This window comes from Macaca thibetana, chromosome 3 (genome assembly GCF_024542745.1).
Source record: "Macaca thibetana thibetana isolate TM-01 chromosome 3, ASM2454274v1, whole genome shotgun sequence".
NCBI lineage: Eukaryota > Metazoa > Chordata > Mammalia > Primates > Cercopithecidae > Macaca > Macaca thibetana.
This window is the reverse complement of record NC_065580.1, coordinates 126,517,010-126,540,477: the sequence shown is the minus strand read 5'-3', so window position 1 is coordinate 126,540,477 and position 23,468 is coordinate 126,517,010. Positions and strand designations below refer to the sequence as shown.

Here is a 23,468-nt window from a genome sequence, read left to right as displayed (position 1 = left end):
AATTAGCCGGGCGTGGTGGTGAGCGCCTGTAGTCCCAGCTACTCGGGAGGCTGAGGCAGGAGAATGGCGTGAACCCGGGAGGCGGAGCTTGCAGTGAACCGAGATTGCGCCATTATACTCCAGCCTGGGTGACGAGCAAGACTCTGTCTCAAAAAAAAAAAAAAAAAAAGAAGAAGGACCTAAAGTGCAGGATAAGGTACAATATGTAACATCTATTGTGGTTAAATGAGAGCAGGTAATAAACACTGTGACTGTTGAACAAATTATACAACATGATAAGAGTAAAAGGCAATAATATTTTATAACACTTTCTAGAAATTTTCCTACTAAGAACTAGAAAGAAAGCCCCATGTAGCAGCATTATTAAAGTGGCTAACGCCTGTAATCCCAGCACTTTGGGAGGCCAAGGTTGGAGGATCGCTTGAGCCAGGAAGTTTGAGACCAGCCTGAACAACATAGTGAGACTCTGTCTCTATTAAATTAAAAAATAAAGTTTTGGCTGGGTGCGGTGGCTCATGCCTGTAATCCCAGCACTTTGGGAAGTCAAGGCAGGTGGGTGACCTGAAGTCAGGAATTTGAGACCAGCCTGGCCGACATGGTGAAACCCCATCTCTTACTAAAAATACAAAAAATTAGCCAGGCCTGGTGACGGGTGCCTGTAATCTCAGCTACTCGGGAGGCTGAGGCAGGAGAATTACTTGAACCCAGGAGGCGGAGGTTGCAGGAGCTGAGATTGAGCCACTGCACTCTAGTGTGGGCAACAGAGCAAGATTCTGTCTCAAAAAAAAAAAAAAAGGGTTTTTGAGGTTAGTTTTGTCACTTAATGTTTTTTCTACTGCTGTTTGCTATTTCTGTATTTTTTTTTCACAGAAGAACTAACAAACCAAATCTAAATCTGTTTTCAGCCAGGAACCATGATTGAATGGGGCAATTACTGGTGAGTATATTACTGAATGGTGACTTTTTAAGTCTTGTGAATAGATTAGTTTAGGCCATAGTGTTAATTCTAGGGAAAAAAATCTGAGGATGATACCATGATTTGACACTACACTAATGTTTTATTGGATGTTTTTATTATGAGATTTTTCAAACATACAAAACAAGAGAATAATGTGGCTCCCCTTCCACATCCATTGCATAGCTTCAGTAGTTAACACATGGCCCATCTCGTTTAGGCCTAACTCCTTCAACCCAGATTGTTTGGCATTAAATCCCAGATAGCATTCTGTTTCATTCATAAATATTTCAGTACTGTATATATTTCTGAAAGGTTACACCTTTTTTTAAAAGCAAAACCAGTATTGCATAAAGTTAGTTTACATACTTCTTGGATATCATCTTTTCTGAAACATTACTTCTGTCACATATACACATCACATCAGTAATAGTTTCTTTTTTTTCCTTGCTAGCTAGAGTAGAAAAATAGCAATTTTTCCACAAGTTGATCTGTAGATTCAACAGAATCCCTATCAAAGTCCCAGCAGGCTTTAGAAATGCAAAAGACTAGCCAGGTGCAGTGTGGCTCATGCCTGTAATCCCAGCACTTTGGGAAGCCAAGGCAGGAGAATCACTTGAGTCCACGAGTTCAAGACAATCCTGGGCAACATAGCAAGACCCCACTGCCTCTACCAAAATAAATAAATTAATTAAACTAGCCAGGTGTGATGCCACATGCCTGAGGTCCCAGCTATTTGGGAGGCTGAGTGGGAGAATTGCTTAAGCCCAGAAGATGGAGTTTGCAGTGAGCCAAGATTGCACCACTGCACTCCAACCCGGACAATAGAGTGAGACCCTGTCTCAAAAAAAAAAAAAAATAGTCCAGGCATGTTGGCTCACACTTGTAATCTCAGCACATTGGGAGGCTGAGGTGGGCAGATCACCTGAAGTTAGGAGTTCGAGACCAGCCTCGCCAACATTGCGAAACCCCATCTCTACTAAAAATACAAAAATTAGCTGAGCATGGCGGTGCACTCCTATAATCCCAGCTACTTGGGAGGCTGAGGCAGGAGAATTGCTTGAACCCAGGAGACAGGGTTGCAGTGAGCTGAGATCGCACTACTGTGCTCCAGCCTAGGTGACAGAGTGAGACTCTTTTTCAAAAAAATAAAACTAAAAAGGCTGGGCATGATGGCTCATGCCTGTAATTCCAGCACTTTGGGGAGGCTGAGGGAGGAGGATTGCTTCAGTCCAGATGTTTGAGACTTTGAGACCAGCCTGGGCAACATGACGAAACCCTGACTACAAAAAAATACAAAAAGTAACCAGGCATGATGGCACACACTTGTAGTCCCAGCTCCTCAGGAGGCTGAGGTGGGAGAATCACCTGAGCCTGAAAGGTCAAGGCTGCAGTGAACCATGATTGTGCTAGTACTTTCCAGCCAGGAGAGAATAAGACTCTGTCTCAAAAAAATAAAAAATTAGGGCAGGGATGGTGGCTTACACCTGTAAATCCCAGCAGTTTGGGAGGCCAAGGTGGAAAGATCACTTGAGGTCAGGAGGTTGAGACCAGCCTAACCAACTTGGTGAAACCCTGTCTCTACTAAAAATACAAAAATTAGCCAGATATGGTGGTGTGCACCTGTAGTTCCAGCTACTCAGGAGGCTGAGGCAGGAGAATCACTTGAACCTGGGAGACACAGGTTGTAGTGAGCCGAGATCACCCCATTGCACTATAGCCTGGGTGAGAGCAAGACTGTCTCAAAACAGAACAAAACAAAAAATGCCTTACTCTCAGTGATACAAAAAAAATTTTTTTTAATTAAAAGAACAGGCTGGGCATGGTGGCTCACACCTGTAATCCCAGCACTTTGGGAGGCCAAGGCAGGCGGATCACAAGGTCAGGAGATCAAGACCATCCTGACTAACACAGTGAAACCCCATCTCTACTAAAAAATAAGCTGGGCGTGGTGGTGGGTGCCTGTAATCCCAGTTACTTGGGAGGCTGAGGCGGGAAAATGGTGTGAACCCGGGAGGCAGAGCTTGCAGTGAGCCGAGATCGTGCCACTGTACTCCAGCCTGGGCGACAGACCAAGACTCCATCTCAAAAAAAAAAAAAAAAAAAAAAAAGACAAGTCATATACTGGAATAAAATATTTGCAAATCATATATCTGATAAGCAAATTAAATTCAGAATATATAAAGAATTCTTACAACTCAATAAGAATACAGATAACCCAATTAAAAATGGGTAAAGAACTTGAAAAGACAGTGGCTGGGTGTGGTGGCTCACACCTGTAATCCTAGCACTTTGGGAGGCCAAGGCAGGAGGATCTCTTGATCCTGGGAGTTGGTGACCAGCCTGGGCAACACGGCAAAACCCTGTCTCTACAAAAAAAAAAAAAAAAAAAAAAAAACTTGCCGGGTGTGGTGGTGGCACATGCCTGTATTCTCAGCTATTCAGGAGGCTGAGGTTGGAGGATTGCTTGAGCCTGGGGAGGTGGAGACTGCCGTGAGCCATGATCATGCCACTGCACTCCCAATGAGACCCTGTCTCACAAAAATAAATACATAAATAAATTGAAAATGGAACCAGGCGTGGTGGCTCACGCCTGTAATCCCAGCACCTTGGGAGGCCGAGGTGGGTGGATCACAAGGTCAGGAGATTGAGTCTAGACCATCCTGGCTAACATGGTGAAACCCCGTCTCTACTAAAAATACAAAAAAAAAAATTAGTCGGGCGTGGTGGTGTGCGCCTGTAGTCCCAGCTACTCAGGAGGCTGAGGTAGGAGAATGGTGTGAACCCAGGAGGCGGAGCTTGCATTGAGCAGAGATCGCGCTATTGCACTCCAGCCTGGGCGACAGAGCGAGACTCCGTCTCAAAGAAAATAAATAAAATAAAATAATAAAAATAAATAAATTGAAAATGGAATTCAGTGTGATTCAGCAGTCCCACTTCTGGGTATATATCTAAATGAATTCAAAGCAGATCTCAAAAAGATTTGCATACCCATGTTTTTATCATAGCTTTATTTGCAGTAGCCAAGAGGTGGAAGCAACCAACGTATCTATCAATAGATGATAAAGAAATTGTGGGCTGGATGCGGTGGCTCACACCTGTAATCCCAGCACTTTGGGAGGCCGAGGTGAGCTGATCACCCGAGCTCAGGAGTTTGAGACCAGCCTGGCCAACATGGTAAAACCCCATCTCTACTAAAAATTAAAAAATTAGCCGGGTCTGGTGGCACGTGCCTGTATTCCCAGCTACTCGAGAGGCTGAGGCAGGAGAATCGCTTGAACCCGGGGGGCGGAGGTTGCAGCAAGCTAAGATCATGCCACTGTACTCCAGCCTGGGTGACAGAGAAACCCTGTCTCAAAAAAAAAAAAAAAAAAAGTGTGGTCTATACATAGAATATTACACATCCTTAAAAAAGAAGGAAGTCTTAGATCGGGCGCAGTGGCTCACGCCTGTAATCCCAGCACTTTGGGAAGCCAAGCAGGCAGATCACGAGATCAAGAGATCGAGACCATCCTGGCCAATGTGGTGAAACCCTGTCTCTATTAAAAATACAAAAATTAGCTGGGCCTGGTAGCGTGTGCCTGTAGTCCCAGCTACTTGGCAGGCTGAGACAGGAGAATCACTTGAACCCGGGAGGCGGAGGTTGCAGTGAGCCGAGATCGTGCCACTGCACTCCAACCTGGTGACTCCATCCCCGCCCCACCCCCACCTCACAAAAAAAGAAGGAAGTCCTGTCATGTGCTGCAATATGGTGAACCTTGAGGAGGATGTAATGCTAAGTGAAATAAGAGGACAAGTAGTGTATCATTCCCCTTATGCGAAGTATCCAGTGTTGCCAAAATCATAGAAACAGAAAGTAGAAACGTGGTTGCCAGGAGCTAGGCAGAGAGGGAATACGGAATTGGTGTTTAGTGAGTATAGAGTTTCAGTTTTACAAAATGAAAATGTTTTGGAGATGTGTGGTGTAACAGTATAAATATACTGGACACTACATAAAAATGGGTAAGATGGTAAATTCAATGTTATGTGTTTTTTACCACGATAAAAAAATGTTTAAAAAATTTTTAGGCCACGTGGCTCACAGCTACTTTGGGAGGCTGAGGTGGGCAGATCACCTGAGATCAGAAGTTTGAGACCGGCCTGGGCAACATGGTGAAACCCTGTCTCCACAAAAAATACAAAAATTAACCAGGTGTCGTGGTACATGCCTGTAATCTCAGCTGCTCGAGAGGCTGAGGCACGAGAATCACGAACCTGGAAGGCAGAGGTTGCAGTGAGCTGAGATTGTGCCACTGCACTTCAGCCTGGGCTACAGACCCTATATCCAAAAAAAAAAAAATTCATAAAATAAACTTTAAAAATGTTTAACAGGCAAAGGATTTGAATGGGTATTTCACCAAAGAAAATACATGAATGCCCATAAGCTTATGAAAAGGGACTGAACCTCCTTAGTCGTTATGGAAATGCAAAGTGAAACTACAATGAGATACCAGTTCCTGCCCACTGGGACAGCTATAACTTAAAAGAGAGCGATAATAACATCTGTTAGTGAGGTGAGGAAAAAGTGGACCCTTCCGATATTGCGGATGGGAATGTGAAATGGTGCAGTCACTTTGGAAACAGTCTAGTAGTCCCTCAAAATGGTAAACATGAAATTACATGTGGGCCAGACGCAGTGGCTCACGCCTGTAATTCCAGCACTTCACAAGGCTGAGGGGGCGGATCACCTGAGGTCAGGAATTCGAGACCAGCCTGACCAACGTGACAAGACCCCATCTGTGCTAAAAAATACCAAAAACGTAGCCGGGCGTGGTGATGGGCACCTGTAATCCCAGCTACTCAGGAGGCTGAGGCAGGAGAATCACTTGAACCCAGGAGGTGGAGGTTGCAGTGAGCCAAGATCGTGCCTCTGCACTCCAGCCCGAGTGACAGAGCAAGACTCTATCTCAAAAAAAGAAAAAAAAATTACATACGACCCAACAGTTTCATTCCTGGGTGTCTACCCAAAAGATATCATCCGCACAAACACTTATACATATGTGTATAAGTGAATTTTTCCTTTTCGGATCATCAAAGGCTAAATAATGCAAGTTAGAAAGCAAACATCCATGTAAACACTTATATAAGTGACCATAGCAGCATGTTTTATAATATCCTGCAAGTAGAAACAGCTTTGCCCATCAACAGAGGGTGGGATTAGCCAGAGGGCTAGTTCACTAGCCCTGATCAGCTCTCCATGTCCTCCCAGCAGCTACCTTAAATTCAAATACGAGACACACAAGCATGCTGATTACAACTATAACAAAATAACCACCTTTCACCATTAAGATTTAATACTGTTTTTGGAAATCCTGACTATTATGAGAAAAGACAGACATACAAAGCCTCAATAGTCCGGGTGCTGTGGCTCACACCTCTACTCCCAACACTTTGGGCGGCTGAGGTGGGAGGATCCCCTGAGCCCAGGAGTTCAAGACCAACCTTGGCAACATGGTGAAACCTCATCTCTACAAAAAATACTAAATTAGCCAGGTGTGGTGGTGCTCCTGCCTGTAGTCCCAGCTACTCTGGAGGCTGAGCAGGAAGATCACTTGAGCCCTCGCTGTTGAGGCTGCAGCGCACCATGATCATGCTACTCCGCTCCAGCCTGGGCAACAGAGCAAGACCCTGTCTCAAAAAAGCCTCAATAGTTAAGAGGGGTGCAAGAATAAATTATTGGCCATTGGGTAGCTGGTTAGTGCCTGGGACAGGAAATGGAAAGAAAAATGCTAGTGACATTTAGGGTTCTGTGATGGTGAGATTGTTGACGTTTTCTTTTTACCAGTTTCCATACTTACTTCATTATGGGATTTCTTTGGAAGCTAAAAATACTGCCTGGGCATGGTGGCTCACGCCTGTAATCCCAGCACTTTGGAAGGCTGAGGCAGACAGATCACTTGAGGTCAGGAGTTCGAGACCAGCCTGGACAACATGGTAAAGTCCTGTCTACTAAAAAAAAAAAAAAAAATAGCTGGGTATGGTGGCGGGCACCTGTAGTCCCAGCTACTCAGGAGACGAAGGCTGCAGTGAGCCAAAATGGCACTGCTGCACTCCAGCCTGGGCGACAGAGTGAGACTCCATCTCAAAATATATAATTTTGAAACATTGGGATAGTTTCCTAAAATAATCTGAAGCATACATCTATATCTAATTAAAATATTTTGAGCATTTTTTTCTTTGAAACTCAACGTATTTCTGTACCTTAAGTTTTGCTGTTTTTCTTTCTTTTTTTTTTTTTTTTTTTTTTTGAGACGGAGTCTTTCTCTGTCACCCAGGCTGGAGTGCGGTGGCGCGAACTCGGCGCACTGCAAGCTCCGCCTCCCTGGTTCACGCCATTCACCTGCCTCAGCCTCCTAAGCTCCGCCTCCCGAGTTCTCGCCATTCTCCTGCCTCGGCCTCCTGAGTAGCTGGGACTACGGGCGCCCGCCCTCACGCCCAGCTAATTTTTTTTTTTTATTTTCTAGTAGAGACGGGATTTCGCCGTGTTAGCCAGGATGGTCTTGATCTCCTGACTTCGTGATCTACCCGCCTCGGCCTCCCAAAGTGCTGGGATTACAGGTGTGAGCCACCGCGCTCGGCCTGCTTTTCTTTTTGGGGGGAGGTGTTTGTGTATATTTCTTTTAAGTGATTACGTGAACTCTTACTTTTCTTTGGCAACTTGCTATTTCTGTTTCCTAAACTGGCATTTCATAACTTTTTTTTTTTAACTTCAACTTATATCTTCTTTCTTTTCTTTTTTCTTTTTCTTTCTTTCTTTCTTTCTTTTTTTTTTTTTTTTTTTTTTTTTTTGAGACAGAGTCTTGCTCTGTTGCCTAGGCTGGAGTGCAGTGGCGCAGTCTCAGCTTACTCCAATCTCTGCCTCCTGGGTTCAAGTGGTTCGCCTGCCTCAACCTCCCAAGTAGTTGGGATTACAAGCGTGCACTGCAACTCCCGGCTATTTTTTTGTTTTTAGTAGAGACAGGGTTTCGCCATGTTGGCCAGGCTGATCTGGAACTCCTGACTTCAAGTGATCTGCCTGCCTCAGCCTCCCAAAGTGCTAGGATTACAGGCGTGAGCCGCTGCGCTCGGCCCCGTTTTTCTCTTTTTTTGGTTATGAAATTTCCTGATGTGCATGAAATAATTTCTAAGATCCCTTCTAGCTCCAACAAATAGTTCTATGATCTTTATTTCTAATGAATCTTTCCTCCTCAGAGGCTAAATAATGCAAGTTAGAATTTCTTTTCATTTGAAAACTAAGAAATACATATTTGGTTGTATGCTGCTATTATATACAATTTTTGCTCTTTTGTTTTTGGACTATTGCTGTTAATCATGTAGCTATTCACAGAATAGGATCACTCACTAGTTCAATTTTTGCACATTACTAATCAAGACTCGCTCGCTGTGGAATCCACAGGGACATACTGGGGTTATTCAGTTATTTAAAAATTTATTTGGCTGGGCGCGGTGGCTCACACCTGTAATCCCAGCACATTGGAAGGCCAAAATGGGCAGATCACCTGAGGTCAGAAGTTCGAGACCAGCCTGACCAACATGGAGAAACCCTGTCTCTACCAAAAATACAAAAATTAGCCGGGTGTGGTGGCACATGCCTGTAATCCCAGCTACTTGGGAGGCTGAGGCAGGAGAATTGCTTGAACCTGGGAGGCGGAGGTTGCAGTGAGCCAAGATCACACCATTGTAATCCACCCTGGGCAACAAGAGTGAAACTCCGTCTCAAAAAAAAAAAGAAAAAAGTATTTATAAAGCCAGTTTAGCATTCAATTTATATTTTGGCACATAGGTAACTAAGATGGTGACCACCTCGTCTGTACAGGCTTCTGATTGTTACCAGGCTCAGGCAAGTATGTTTTCTTTGCCTACCATAACTAAATTACAAAAATTCAGAATGAAATGAATAATCTGGAATATTTACCACTATCAGTAAAAGCCAGGTTTTTTTTCTTCCAAATAGAGTGCACATTGAAGTGATTTGCTTAATTTCAATAATCAGATTTGTAATTTCTGTGAAGATATTGATCACTTTATTCTCAATGTAAAGATTAAAGATGTCATCTTATTTGTGGCTAATCCATGGGGGCAATAGCAAGAAGTCCCTTTTTCACCATAAAGAAACCCAAGCACTTGGGTAAGGTCCCCATTGTGGCATTGAGACCATGGTGGATTAGAGCAGAGGTGTAGAGTGAGTTTAAGGAGACTGGATTGCTTGAGCCCAGGAGTTCGAAACCAGCCCAAGCAACATAGCAAGGCCCCGTCTCTTAAAAAAAAAAAAAAAAAAAAAAGGCCGGGCGCGGTGGCTCAAGCCTGTAATCCCAGCACTTTGGGAGGCCGAGACGGGCGGATCACGAGGTCAGGAGATCGAGACCATCCTGGCTAACACAATGAAACCCCGTCTCCACTAAAAATACAAAAAAATTAGCCGGGCGTGGTGGCGGCGCCTGTAGTCCCAGCTACTCGGGAGGCTGAGGCAGGAGAATGGCGGGAACCCGGGAGGCGGAGCTTGCAGTGAGCCCAGATCGCGCCACTGCACTCCAGCCTGGGCGACAGAGCGAGACTCCGCCTCAAAAAAAAAAAAAAAAAAAAAAAATTGGCTGTGCTTAGTGGCGCAAGCCTGTAGTTCCAGCTACTCAGGAGGCTGGGGCAGGAGGATCCCTCGAGCCCAAGAGTTCCAGGCTGCAGTCAGCTAAGATCATGCCACTGTACTCCAACCTGGGTGATAGAGTCTCTGTCTTAAAAAAGGAGACTGGCTTCATCACTCACAGGAAATCACTCTTTCTTGGATTTTTTCCCCCTTTTGAGTTATCATTCAGTATATATGAGGTTTGCCTCCAGGAAGAGAATGCTCAGCCAAGCCAACTCAAGCATCTTGTGCCTTGAGAGTGACATCTTTCACTGTCACTATTGGTAGGTTGCTATCCTTGTTTGTATGCTGCCAGCTCTTTTGAATGAATTAGAATGAATCTGTCTTCCCAAGTCTTGTCAACTGTGGGAACCTGATGTGACTGAGACTTCAGGCTAGAGCCTGGGCGGTGTGGTATGGATTTACTGAGTAACGCATGGTGTGTCATCTCTTGATAGACCTTAACTGTGCATCTTCTGCTGACCTCCCTACATCATTTGAAGCCCCTTCCTTTTCACCTTTGATTCTAGAAGACTGCTTTTGAAAAAATAGGCACATTTTTAAAACATTTTTAGGAATTCAGATGCATCACTAAATATTTTTTTAAAGTGTCTGGTGCAAGTATGAAAGGTGTTTAAATTAAAGGACTCTGAGCTGGGTGCAGTGGCTCACACCTGTAATCCCAGCACTTAGGTAAGCTGGAGTGGACAGATCACTTGAGGTCAGGAGTTCAAGACCAGCCTGGCCAATGTGAAATCCCATCTCCACTGAAAATACAAAAATTAGCTGGGCGTGGTGGTGCACACCTGTAATCCCAGCTCACAGGAAGCAGAGGCAGGAGAATAGCTTGAACCTGGGAGGCAGACGTTGCAATAAGCCGAGATCCCGCCACTGCACTCCTGGATGGCAGAGGAAGACTCCATCTAAAAAAATAAAGGGCTGTAGGCTGGCCTGGTGGCTCATGCCTGTAATCCCAGCACTTTGGGAGGCCAAGGCGGGGCAGATCGAGACCAGCCTGGCCAACATGGTGAAACCTCATGCCTACCAAAAACACACAAAATTAGCCAGATGTCATGGTGGGCACCTGTCATCCCACCTACTCCGGAGGTTAAGCAGGAGAATCACTTGAACCCAGAAGGTGGAGGTTGCAGTGAGCCAAGATTGCACCACTGCACTCCAACCTGGGCAACAGAGCGAGACTCCATCTAAAAAAAAAAAAAAAAAAAAAAAAAAAGCCGGGCATGGTTGCACATGCCCATAACCCCAAGTACTCAGGAGGCTGAGGCACGAGAATAGCTTGAACCTAGGAGATGGAGATTGCAGTGAGCTGAGATCGCACCACTGCACTCCAGCCTCGGAGACAGAGGAAGACTCTGTTTCAAAAAAAATTAAAGAGCTGATACCTTTGCAGTGGGAAATTCTTAAAAAGGAAAGTTTTAAGCCAAATGCCAATTTTTAACTGATCACAATGTGATGTTGTCCATAGAGGCACAATGTATATTAGTACTTTCTTCCATATTTAGTACATAATGAATGCCTTTGGTACTCATTTTCTGAATGGTTTGCTCTGGTAAGAAAGAAAAAAAAAGAGGCAGCTTTGCCTGCACTAGCGGTGGCAGCGAGGTTGTACCACCAAAAAGCTTCATTCCCATGGTTCCTCCCTCTGGCATCCAAGAAGTTGCAGAGTCCCTTGTGTAGTTCAGAGAGCAGGGGTGTTTCTCAGGATCTCGGAGTCATCAGCTGCTTTGAAGGTGTGCTTCTTTCACCTGTGTTTTAATGCCCTGCCCCAGGGTGGTCCCTGTCTCCCTTGGTTACAGTGCCCTGTGGCACCTTGGGTGCTCAAGTTCCAGGTTTGCCTCGCTTCTCTCAGGGTGTTCTGGAGAAACAATGCTTTTTAAGTTGACGGGTCCCATCCTCTGCCAGTTCTAGATTTTATTTCAAGAATCACCAGTGCAACTATATATACATTCTTAGATTGCTGTTTTTATTTTTATTTTTATTTATTTTTTTTTTTTTTGAGACGGAGTCTGGCTCTGTCGCCCAGGCTGGAGTGCAGTGGCGCGATCTCGGCTCACTGCAAGCTCCACCTCCCGGGTTCACGCCATTCTCCTGCCTCAGCCTCCCGAGTAGCTGGGACTACAGGCGCCCACAACCGCGCCCGGCTAATTTTTTGTATTTTTAGTAGAGACGGGGTTTCACCGTGGTCTCGATCTCCTGACCTTGTGATCCGCCCGCCTCGGCCTCCCAAAGTGCTGGGATTACAGGCGTGAGCCACCGCACCCGGCCTAGATTGCTGTTTTTATTTTTAATAATTATTAAATACTGTACATTTTCTCACAAAAATTAGTATAGCTACAGAAAAGTATGCTTACATTTCATATACATTAAAATGACTTTTAGACCAGGTGTGGTGGCTCATGCCTATAATCCCAGCACTTTGGGGGCTGAGGCGGGCGGATTACTTGAGTTTGAGACAAGCCTGGTCAACATAGGGAAATCTTGTCTCTACTGAAATTACAAAAATTAGCTGAGCATGGTGGTGGGTGCCTGTAATTCCAGCTACTCGGGAGGTTGAGGCAGGAGGATGACTTGAACCCAACAGGTAGCAGTTGCCGTAAGCTGAGATCCCACCACTGCACTCCAACCTGGGTGATAGAGCGAGACTCTGTCTCAAAAATAGGCCAGGTGCAGTGGCTCACGCCTGTAATCCCAGCACTTTGGGAGGCTGAGGTGGGCAGATAACCTGAGGTCAGGAGTTCGAGACCAGCCTGGCCAACACGATGAAGCCCCGTCTCTACTAAAAACACAAAAATTCGCCGGGTGTGGTGGTGGGCGCCTGTAATCCCAGCTACTCGGGAGGCTGAGGCAAGAGAATCGCTTGAACCCAGGAGGTGGAGGTTGCAGTGAGCTGAGATTGTGTCACTGCACTCCAGCTTGGGTGACAGAATGAGACTCCATCTCAAATAATAATAAAGTAAATAAAATAACTTTTGATTTGCGTTAGATAGCTTGATACCAATTTGATAAACAAGTCTTCATTTTAAACAGCCTGCCCTGAGTATGGCAAAGATTTAGTCTACTGATTCTCGTTAGTGTATCTAATTCAGTGTCTTAAACAAACATCACCTCACTCTTACAGGGCTCGTGCGATCCGCTTCAGACAGGATGGTAATGAAGCCGTCGGAGGATTCTTCTCTCAGATTGGGCAGCTGTACATGGTGCACCATCTTTGGGGTATCTGTTTTTTCCTTTTTGAGTTACTGGGATTTAAGAGTTCGTTACTAAGTTGTACTGGGCAGTAGAGCACATCTTGAGTCAGTAACCTTAACCACTACAGCAAATCCAGACGTCACAGAGGGACAGTCTGTACGGGGCTGTCTGGAACTAGCGAGGTCAACAGTACAAGTCCGTAGATTGGTGGCATTAGTGAGCTGAAAGTGAGTGGGGATGATGGGGAAAGGAATAAGGGGTGAAGCAAGCAGCCATGGAAGAAGGAGGCCAGGGAAGTCAGAGTGCCTTCCACAGAGTGGTCCCAGCCTTTCTTTGTAGACTGACTTCTTAATTCCTTGGCAGAGGCAGGCCTGCATTTTACCCAGAGCGGCAGCTTCCTGCACATACTCACTGTCTGCCTTTGTAGACGTGGTTCCACTGTCTCAGGACATGGACCCCCTCACCTTTTCCATCCCCACGCACTTTTATTTGGCACCATCTTTGGTATCTTTCCCGTCCTGCCCCAGATGTCACCCCTCCCCAGTAGTGAACATCATCACTCCTCCTGAGCCCCCAGAGCCCTGTGTGGTGCTGGTTATTACTGTTGCACTGTGTATGGTGTGCAACCCTCTCAGGCATCCCTGTCTATGAATAAGCACAGGTGCTAGAAGGGCCGGATTGGATGGAGGAAGTTTCCATCCCTTTGGCTCTTGGGCCGAGGTCAAGCCAGGTGCATGCTCCATTCACATCAGCACCTGTAGCTGCTTGCAGAGGGCCTCCCAGATGCAGGATCCTGGAATTGCAAACAGGCAGGCACCAGAGTGTGAGTGGCGGAGCTCTCACAGAGGCTGTGGGGAACATAGGGCAGACCTCCTGTCTCTGCCCTGTGGGGAGGACTCAAGGTTTCACAGAGCAACAGCAAGATGAAGAGGATTGCTTGAGGCCAGGAGTTTGAGGCAACAGTGAGCTATGACTGTGCCACTGCACTCCAGCCTGGGCAATACAGCAAGACCCTGTCTCAAAAAAAAGGTAATTAAGAAGATATTGGCTGGGCACAGTGGCTCATGCCTATAATCCCAGCACTTTGGGAGGCCGAGACAGGTGGATCACCTGAGGTCAGGAGTTAAGAGACCAGCCTGGCCAACATGGCGAAACCTCATCTCTACTAAAAATACAGAAAATTAGGCGTGGCGGTGCACGCCTGTAATCCCAGGTACACAGGAGGCTGAGGCAGAAGAATCGGTTGAACTCAAGAGGCGGAGGTTGCAGTGAGCTGAGATCGCGCCACTGCACTCCAGCTCGGGAAACAGCAAGACTCCGTCTCAAAAAAAATAAAAGGAAAGTAAAAAAGAAAGAAGGCATCTGGATGAGATACCTGTGAATTGTACCACGACACAGGTGATCCCCCTCCACCTGAAGTGCCTTTCTTCCCATTCCTACATCAGTGATGTCCTTTTCAACTTCAACACCCACCTGGTCAACTTGCACCTTTCCCACAGCTCTCCCATTGCCTGCCCTGCTCCCCTGTACACTGTGTCCTTGCATGGGCCACAGCACTCTCCACGGCTGATCTTGCCTGTCTCATATCCTGGGGCTTCACCACATGGAACACACCCGCTACCCAGATCAGTGTAGTGCGAGATAAATGTTGAGTAAAGTTGATCTGACATTGCTTATCTGTGGTCTCACAGTTTCTGGTCATGAATTTAACATGTTATTGGAGAAGTTCACTTGGTTTATAAAGGTATATCGTAGATTCACTAGATTTTAAAGCTTAAGAGGGAATTGTGGCCGGATGTGGTGGCTCACGCCTCAAATCCCAGCAGTTTTGGAGGCTGAGTCGGGAGGATCGCTAGAGTCCAGGTGTTTGAGACCAGCCTGGGCAACATAGTGAGACCCCATCTCAAACAAGCAAATAATTTTTTTTAACTTAAGAATGGGCCAGGTGTGGTGGCTCACCCCTGTAATTCTAGCACTTTGGGAGATTGAGGCGGTTTGATGATTTGAGCCCAGGAGTTTGATGTCTGCCTGGTCACAAAAAAATACAAAAATTAGCCAATGTGGTAGCGCTTTCCTGTAGTCCCAGCTATTCAGTGGGCTGAGGTAGGAGGATCACTTGAGCGTAGGAGGTCAAGGCCGTGGTGAACCATCATCATGCTACTGCGCTCCAGCCTGGCTGACAGAATGACCCTGTCTCAAAAAAAAAAAAAAAAAAAAAAGACTGAAAGTTTGCTTTTCCCACATGGCCTAATATAATTTTGCTCAGTGTTTCCCCAGCCCAGTATATTACACACCTGAAGTAGTCCCTGAGAAAACTAGATGCCCAGGTGAAGCAAGACCTTAACATATGTATGGGTGGAATGCAGGGTATATGTTTTAAGTCTTACTTCTCTGTGGGGTTATTTTTAAGCTTACAGGGATCTTCAGACCAGGGAAGACATACGGAATGCAGCATGGCACAAACATGGCTGGGAGGAATTGGTATATTACACAGGTAATCTCTTAATAGCCATGAAATAACGCTTTTTGTCTTACTGTTTCAATCATGTTCTTTCACCCTGACACTAATAGGTGGCTTTTATAAGTGTGTTACTAGGATAGTGAGTCATCAGGTTGGGAGGGGAAGGGAGATAGTCAATTTTTCTCTAATACTTACATGACGTTTTTCAATAAAGCAGAATATCCATTCTTTCAAATATGTTTATCATCTGTTACAGTTTTCAGACCCTTGGATGTTGTAAATTGTACATCATTACCTTTCTTTGTAGATTTCTATATTGTCTGAAAACTTATTACACAAATAAAATTTTTTTTTTTTTTTTTTTTTTTTTTTTTTTGAGACGGAGTCTTGCTCCGCCGCCCAGGCTGGAGTGCAGTGGCCGGATCTCAGCTCACTGCAAGCTCCGCCTCCCGGGTTCACGCCATTCTCCTGCCTCAGCCTTCCGAGTAGCTGGGACTACAGGCGCCCGCCACCTCGCCCGGCTAGTTTTTTGTATATTTTAGTAGAGACGGGGTTTCACCATGTTAGCCAGGATGGTCTCGATCTCCTGACCTCGTGATCCGCCCGTCTCGGCCTCCCAAAGTGCTGGGATTACAGGCTTGAGCCACCGCGCCCGGCCACAAATAAAATTTTTTCTAAGCTTTCCTTTTCCATCAAAATTGTTAGTATCCCAAATCAGAACTTAATATATCAATTAAAGAGTGATTTTGAAATTAGATAAATTAAACTTCCTGTATGTACAGTATGTATACATGGGTACATAATACATGCATGTGCACATACATAAGTATATTATGAAACCCTGTTTGCTTGATTTTTATAAGAAAACAGTTGGCTGAATATAACCCAGTGCATTGGTAGAGGTAATCAGTACCAGCCATGTTGCATGGCAAGTATATTTCTGGCCAGGCGCAGTGGCTCACGCCTGTATTCCTAGCACTTTGGGAGGCCGAGGCGGGCAGATCACCTGAGGTCGGGAGTTCGAGACCAGCCTGACCAACATGATGAAACCTGTCTCAATTTGAGAGGCTGAGGCAGGAGAATCGCTTGAACCTGGGAAGTGGAGATTATGCCACTGCACTCCAGCCTGGATGACAAAGCAAGACTCCGTCTCAAAAAAAAAAAAAAAAAAAAGTATATCTCAGCCCATATACTACCAAGAAAATAAAAGAGTAATTTCTCCTAGAAAGTAGATGTTACCTTGTCTTTTAGTTCAAGAGATTATATAACATATAATTGCATGTTATAATTATATAATTTGATTTGATTTTGCTGCTTATTCAAAGAACATTTGAGAAATCACCATTTTTCTCACAATAAGACAATACAGACTTTCCCCACCTCCTACAAATAAAACAAATCTCCAGGTAGCATCTGTTGTAATTTTTTCTTCCTTTTTTTTTTTTTTTTTTTTTTTTTTGAGACGGAGTCTTGTTCTGTCACCAGGCTGGAGTGCAGTGACGCGATCTCGGCTCACTGCAACCTCTGCCTCCTGGGTTCAAGCGATTTCTCCTGCCTCAGCCTCCTGAATAGCTGGGATTACAGGCAGGCGCCACCACACCCAGCTAAGTTTTGTATTTTTAGTAGAGACGGGGTTTCACCCTGTTGGCCAGGATGGTCTGGATTTCCTGACCTTGTGGTCCACCTGCCTTGGCCTCCCAAAGTGCTGGGATTACAGGTGTGAACCATCGCACCCAGCTGATGTGTTGTAATTTTTTTTTTTTTTTTTTTTTTTTTTTTTGAGACGGAGTCTCGCTCTGTCACCCAGGCTGGAGTGCAGTGGCCGGATCTCAGCTCACTGCAAGCTCCGCCTCCCGGGTTCACGCCATTCTCCTGCCTCAGCCTCCCGAGTAGCTGGGACTACAGGCGCCTGCCACCTCGCCCGGCTAAGTTTTTGTATTTTTAGTAGAGACGGGGTTTCACTGTGTTAGCCAGGATGGTCTCGATCTCCTGACCTCGTGATCCACCCGTCTCGGCCTCCCAAAGTGCTGGGATTACAGGCTTGAGCCACCTCGCCCGGCCGATGTGTTGTAATTTTAATAGCATCTTGTAGGATGCCAGCTGATACAGGGCCCACTTCTATATTTCTGCCCTTGAGGTTAATCCTGTATATTATGTTTTTTTTTTTTTTTTTTTTTTTTGACCGAGTCTGGCTCTGTGGCCCAGGCTGGAGTGCAGTGGCGCAATCTCAGCTCACTGCAAGCTCCAGCTCCCGGGTTCACGCCATTCTCCTGCCTCAGCCTCCCGAGTAGCTGGGACTACAGGCGCCCGCCACCTCGCCCGGCTAATTTTTTGTATTTTTAGTAGAGATGGCGTTTCACCTTGTTAGCCAGGATGGTCTCGATCTCCTGACCTCATGATCCGCCCGTCTCGGCCTCCCAAAGTGCTGGGATTACAGGCTTGAGCCACCGCGCCCGGCCTAATCCTGTATATTATGACATTCTCTTGTTTTCAAGCAGCACAATCTGTCTGTTAGTGTCATTTACCATAATGTGTTTAGAAAAGAACAAGTGCAGTAACCCTGATCCTATTTTCAGTTCCACTTATTCAGGAAATGGAATCCAGAATCATGATCCCACTGAAGACCTCGCCGCTCCAGTAAAGCTGTAGAGTTTCTATGTGCCTACATACATTTCTGTGACAAGTATTTGTCATAAATTAATTTTAATTGTATATCACGTGAAAAAGAAACACTGAGGTTTAAGCTGCTGTATATAGCTTGTGAGAAACCTCTTTTCTTTAAAATTTACATAATCACAAGAAAGGAAAGAATTACAGTTGGACTGATTGTGGCAGTGCCCTGTTGTCCTCTTTGAAACACCCCCGTGTTGTCCAGTGTACCTTATAACACTTAGCCACTTCTCCCCACCCTTCAGGAGGGGTCCACATTGAATTCTGAATCATCTTGAAAATAAGATTCCAACCACAAAAACAATTAGCCATTTCTTTACTAAAAAACAAAAAACAAATCTGTTTTATAATTACAGATTTTTAGACAAATTTCTTGTATCAGGAAGAAATACAAATTTTGTCATGTTTCTCAAGCAGTTTTTCTGAGTAGTTTCTGAGGAGGAACGAATTACGAGTGTGCCCAATAACTGAAAATGTTTTAACTCACTCTCATTTGTAAGCAGTCCACATAGTAGACAATGGGTTTTCCAAGCTGGGCAAGGTACATTTAATCAGTAAATCAGTTTCCTATCATGTATCGTGATGTTTCAGTGTGAGACACAAAAACAATGGCTTGAAACTTGTGTATCATATGTGATTTTGAAATGAACACCTTGAATAGCACTAATTTTTATTTGTGATATTTTTCTATAACAAAACAAGTAGCACTAGGAAAAGAGGTTTTATTTTGTAAACGATCATTTGTGACCTCAGACACTCTCTGGCTAATATTTTAATAAGCTCACAGCAGATTATTCTGAGATCATGGATGAGGGGTGGTGCATGTTGAGATTTAAATTGGCATAAAGCTGCATCCTTTTTGTCTAGCTGTTTGATTTCATCGTTTAATATGGTGTGCCAATTTCGTGACTGTTACCATGTGAAAGTCCTGTTGAAATGAACAATCATGTCTGCCCCACAATCAAGGATGCCTGTGTGAAGTGTGAGTCAATCTCATACCCAATGTCAGACTTTTACATGTCAATGATTTTCTCCAAGAACATAGAAAAGTCAATAAAATCCTCTTAATTTTCACATATCATGTTTGGATTTTTGTTTTTTTTAATTTGTTCTGAGAATGACAGACATTCTGAGAATGACAGACGTGCTGTGAATGACTCTGTCACTCTTGCAGAATAGCTTGTCACAAAGGATTAAAGGAAGTGAGGAAGTCAGCTGGCTTCTGGGGAAAATCCTTCCAAAGGAACAAAGTATGAGGCCCTGGGCAAGGTCATGTCTGGTATGTGCCGAGGGCAGCAGAAGCCAGTGGCGGAAGCAGACATGAGGGAGAGCGTGGTGGGACATGAGCTCAGAGCTCACAGGGCTGGATCCCTTGAGTGTTGGAGGCCATTAGAAAGACCCTAGTGGCCAGGCCCAATGGCTCACACTGGTAATTCCAACACTTTGGGAGGCCGAGGCCCAAGGATCCCTTGAGCGCAGGAGTTTGAGACCAGCCTGGGCAACATGAATGAAACCTCATCTCTACAAAAAATTGAAAAATTAGCTGGGCATGGTAGCATGTGCCTGTAGTCCCAGCTACTCAGGAGGCTGAGGCAGGAGGATTGCTTGAGCCCAGGAGGTTGAGGCTGTAATGAGCTGTGATCACGCCACTGCACTGCAGCCTGGGCAAGAGAGCTAGACCCTGAATCAAAAAAATAATAAGGCTGGGCGCAGTGACTCACGCCTGTAATCCCAGCACTTTGGGAGGCCAAAGCAGGCAGATGACTTGAGGCCAGGAGTTTGAGACCAGCCTGGCCAACGTGGAAAACCCTGTCTCTACTAAAAACACAAAAATTAGCCGGATGTGGTGGCGCATGCCTGTAATCACAGCTACTTGGGAGGCTGAGGTAGGAGAATTGCTGAACCTGGGAGGCAGAGATTGCAGTGAGCCAAGAACGTGCCACTGCACTCCAGCCTGGGCGACAGAGTGAGACCCCATCTGCAAACAAAAAATAATGAAAAGACCTTGGCTTTTATTATAAGGGAAATGGGAGATGAGATCCGCTGGAGGCTTTCAAGCAGAGGAAAGGCATGATCTGACTTCTATTTTCCCTTTTTTTTTTTTTTTTTTTTTTTTTTGAGATAGAGTCTTGCTCTGTCGCCCAGGCTGGAGTGCAGTGGCACAATCTCGGCTCACTGCAACCTCTGCCTCCTGGGTTCAAGCGATTCTCCTGCCTCAGCCTCCTAGTAGCTGGGACTACAGGCACGTGCCACCACACCTGGCTAATTTTTTGGTGTTTTTAGTAGAGACAAGGTTTTACCCTGTTAGCCAGGATGGTCTCGATCTCCTGACCTCATGATCCTCCCGCCTTGGCCTCCCAAAGTGCTGAAATTACAGGCGTGAGCCACCGTGCCCAGCCCTATATTTTCAATAGTAACTTCAATAAGGAGTAGCAGTAAAAGTAAGCAGAATGGGCCAGGCATGGTGGCCTGTAATCCCAGCACTTTGGGAGGCCAAGGCAAGGCAGATCACCTGAGGTCAGTTCAAGACCAGTCTGACCAACATGCAGAAACCCCATCTCCACTAAAAATACAAAATTAGCCGGGCGTGGTGGTGCATGCCTGTAATCCCAGCTACTTGGGAGGCTGAGGCAAAATAAACCCGGGAGGCAGAGTTTGCAGTGAGCCAAGATCGCACCATTGCACTCCAGCCTGGGCAACAAGAGTGAAACTCCGTCTCAAAAAATAATAAGTAGGCAGAATGGCCAGATTCTAAATATATTTTGATTGTAGAGCCAATGTGAATTCCTGAACAAGTGATTGTGGAGTGTGAGTGAAAGAAAAAAGTGATTTTATTTTTTGGCCCGAGCACTTGGAAGGCTGGGGAAGGTGGAACAGATTTGGGGGAATGAAGATCAGATATTCTATTCTACTCATGCTGAGTTGGAGATATCTCTGCACAGATCCAGGGGGAGATGTCAAGTAGGTCTTGGTTATGAGTCTGGAATTTAAGAGAGCCTTCTGGCCTGGAGATGCACATTTGCAAATTGTCCACATAAGTTGAAGTGAGGCAGCCAGATGTGGCTCACGCCTGTAATTCCAGCACTTTGGGAAGCCGAGGCGGGAGGATCACCTGAGGTCAGGAGTTCGAGATGAGCCTGGCCAACATGGTGAAACCCCGTCTCTACTAAAAATACAGAAATTAGCTGGGCATGGGGGTGGGCACCTGTAATCCCAGCTACTTGGGAGGCTGAGGCAGGAGAATCGCTTGAACCCAGGAGGTGGAGGTTGCAGTGAGCTGAGATCGCACCACTGCACTACAGCCTGAGTGACAGAGCGAGACCCTGTCTCAAAAAAAAAAAAAAAAAAAAGACAAGCTCACCAAGCGAGTGACTATAGTCAGATGAGAGGATCAAGGTGAGGAGGAACCTGCAAAAGAGACTAAGAAACCACCAGGGAACTCGGCAGACACTCAAGCAAGCGGAGTGTCATGAGTGTCAGGAAGTCGAGACCAGCCAGGCCAACAAAGCAAAACCCTGTCTCTACTAAAAATTCAAAAATGAGCCGGGTGTGGTGGTACACACCTGTAATCCCAGCCACTTGGGAGGCTGAGGCAGGATAATCACTTGAACCGGGGAGGCAGAGGTTGCAGATATTGCGCCACTGCACTCCAGCCTAGGGGACAGAGTGCGATTCCATCTCAAAAAAAAAAGAGGAGGAAGATTTTTAACTCAGTGTCTCAGAGGCAGTAGCTTCCCTCTGGGACAGCCCATACCGCAAGATAATCAGTTACTTCCCTGCCCTTTTAGTGTTCTATGAGTAACATTCTTAGAATGGCTTGTATTTCTAGGTGACTAAAACTAGATAGATAGATAGATGATAGATAGATAGATAGATAGATAGATAGATAGATAGATACAGATAGATGATAGATAGAGACAGATAGATAGATGATAGATAGATAGAAAGATAGATGATAGATAGATAGATAGATAGATAGATAGATAGATAGATAGATAGATAGATAGATGATAGATAGATAGATAGATATTCTCTTTCTTTGGATATTTACCTGACAAGCTTCCACTGATATCAAGTAGTGGTTTTGTTTTGTTTTAGAGACAGTCTTGCTTTGTCAGTCAGGCTGGAGTGCAATGGCTTGACAGCTCACTGCAGCCTCGACCTCCTAGGCTCAGGTGACCCTCCCACCTCAGCCTCTTGAGTAGCTGAGACTACAGTGCATGCACCATGCCTGGCTAAGTTTTAATTTTCTGTAGACACAGGGTTTCCTTACGTTGCCCAAGCTGGTCTCAAACTCCTGGGCTCAAGCAGGCCTCCTGCCTGGGCCTCCCAAAGTGTTGAGATTACAGGCATTAGCCACTGCGCTTGGCCACCCATTGCTTTAATTTAGGGCCTTTAAGATGGACAGCACCCCTCCAATGATTAGGAGAGGCCCAAGATGGAAATAAAGAGTTTATCACTTGGCCAGGCACGGTGGCTGATGCCTGTCCCAGCATTTTGGGAGGCCGAGGCAGGAGAATCACTTGAGTACAGGAGTTGGAGACCAGTCTGGGCAATTTCTATAGACCCTGTGTCTACAACAAATTTAAAAATTAGCCAGGTACAATGGTCTGTGTCTGTGGTCCCAGCTACCTGACAGGCTGAGGCAAGAGGATCACTTGAGCCTGGGACGTCAAGGCTGCAGTGGGCTGTGTTCGTGTCACTGTACTCTAGCCTGGGTGACGAAGCCAGAGCCTGTCAAAAAACAAACAATAAAACAAAAAACCAGTTTATCACTTAAAGTTCCTAGGGATACACAGTACTCCTGGAGGTCATACACAGGAGGTCAGAAAGAGACTTGGGGGCCAGTGCCTTTAGTGGGGTCCTGGGCGTCACCCAAACAGGTTTCCCCGTGGAGATTTTAATTGGTGGGTTTAAAGCAAGCAGGTGGCCGGGTGAGATGGCTCATGCCGGCAATCCCAGCACTTTGGGAGGCTGAGGCAGATGAATCACCTGAGGTCAGGAGTTTGAAACCAGCCTGGCCAGCATGGTGAAACCCCTGTCTCCACTAAAAATACAAAAATTAGCTGGGCGTGGTGGTGGGCACCTGTAGTCCCAGCTACTTGGGAGGCTGAGGTAGGAGGATCGCTTGAGCCTGGGAGATCAAGGCTGCAGTACGCTGAGATTGCACCACTGCACCCCAGCCTGGGCAACATAGACACACCCTGTCTCAAAAAATAAAGCAAGCAGTCACAAGTTCCAGGAGGTCTTGCAGTGACTGAATGGTGATCACTGCAGCATATCTGCCTAGTCTGTGTGGGGTGTGAGGGCCAGCAGGGCCACCTGAACAGACTGCATGGAACTGTCCCATGGGAAGGTGGCCCCCAGGGGGCAGTTGTGTAAGGCAGACTTCTGGATCCACCACACTGAGGAACTGGGGGGTCAGGGAGTAGAACTGGAAACAGTGTCAAGAGTGACCGAGTTGGCTGGGTGCTGTGGCTCACGCCTGTAATCTCAGCACTTTGGGAGGCTGA

General features: G+C 45.8%; 1 protein-coding gene across 2 annotated transcripts in view; it reads left to right on the top strand.

Annotated features, from left to right (window-relative positions):
* Positions 1-19,031, top strand: part of NIPSNAP2 (nipsnap homolog 2) — a 38,918-nt gene extending 19,887 nt beyond the window's left edge. For both annotated transcript variants that reach the window (XM_050783517.1, XM_050783516.1), the window contains 4 exons: positions 906-937; positions 12,754-12,848; positions 15,235-15,318; positions 17,862-19,031. In XM_050783517.1, coding sequence (XP_050639474.1) covers positions 906-937; positions 12,754-12,848; positions 15,235-15,318; positions 17,862-17,926 — 276 coding nt within the window. In that variant the 3' untranslated portion in view covers positions 17,927-19,031. The remainder of the gene's footprint in view (positions 1-905; positions 938-12,753; positions 12,849-15,234; positions 15,319-17,861) is intronic.
* The last annotated feature ends 4,437 nt before the right edge of the window (positions 19,032-23,468 follow it).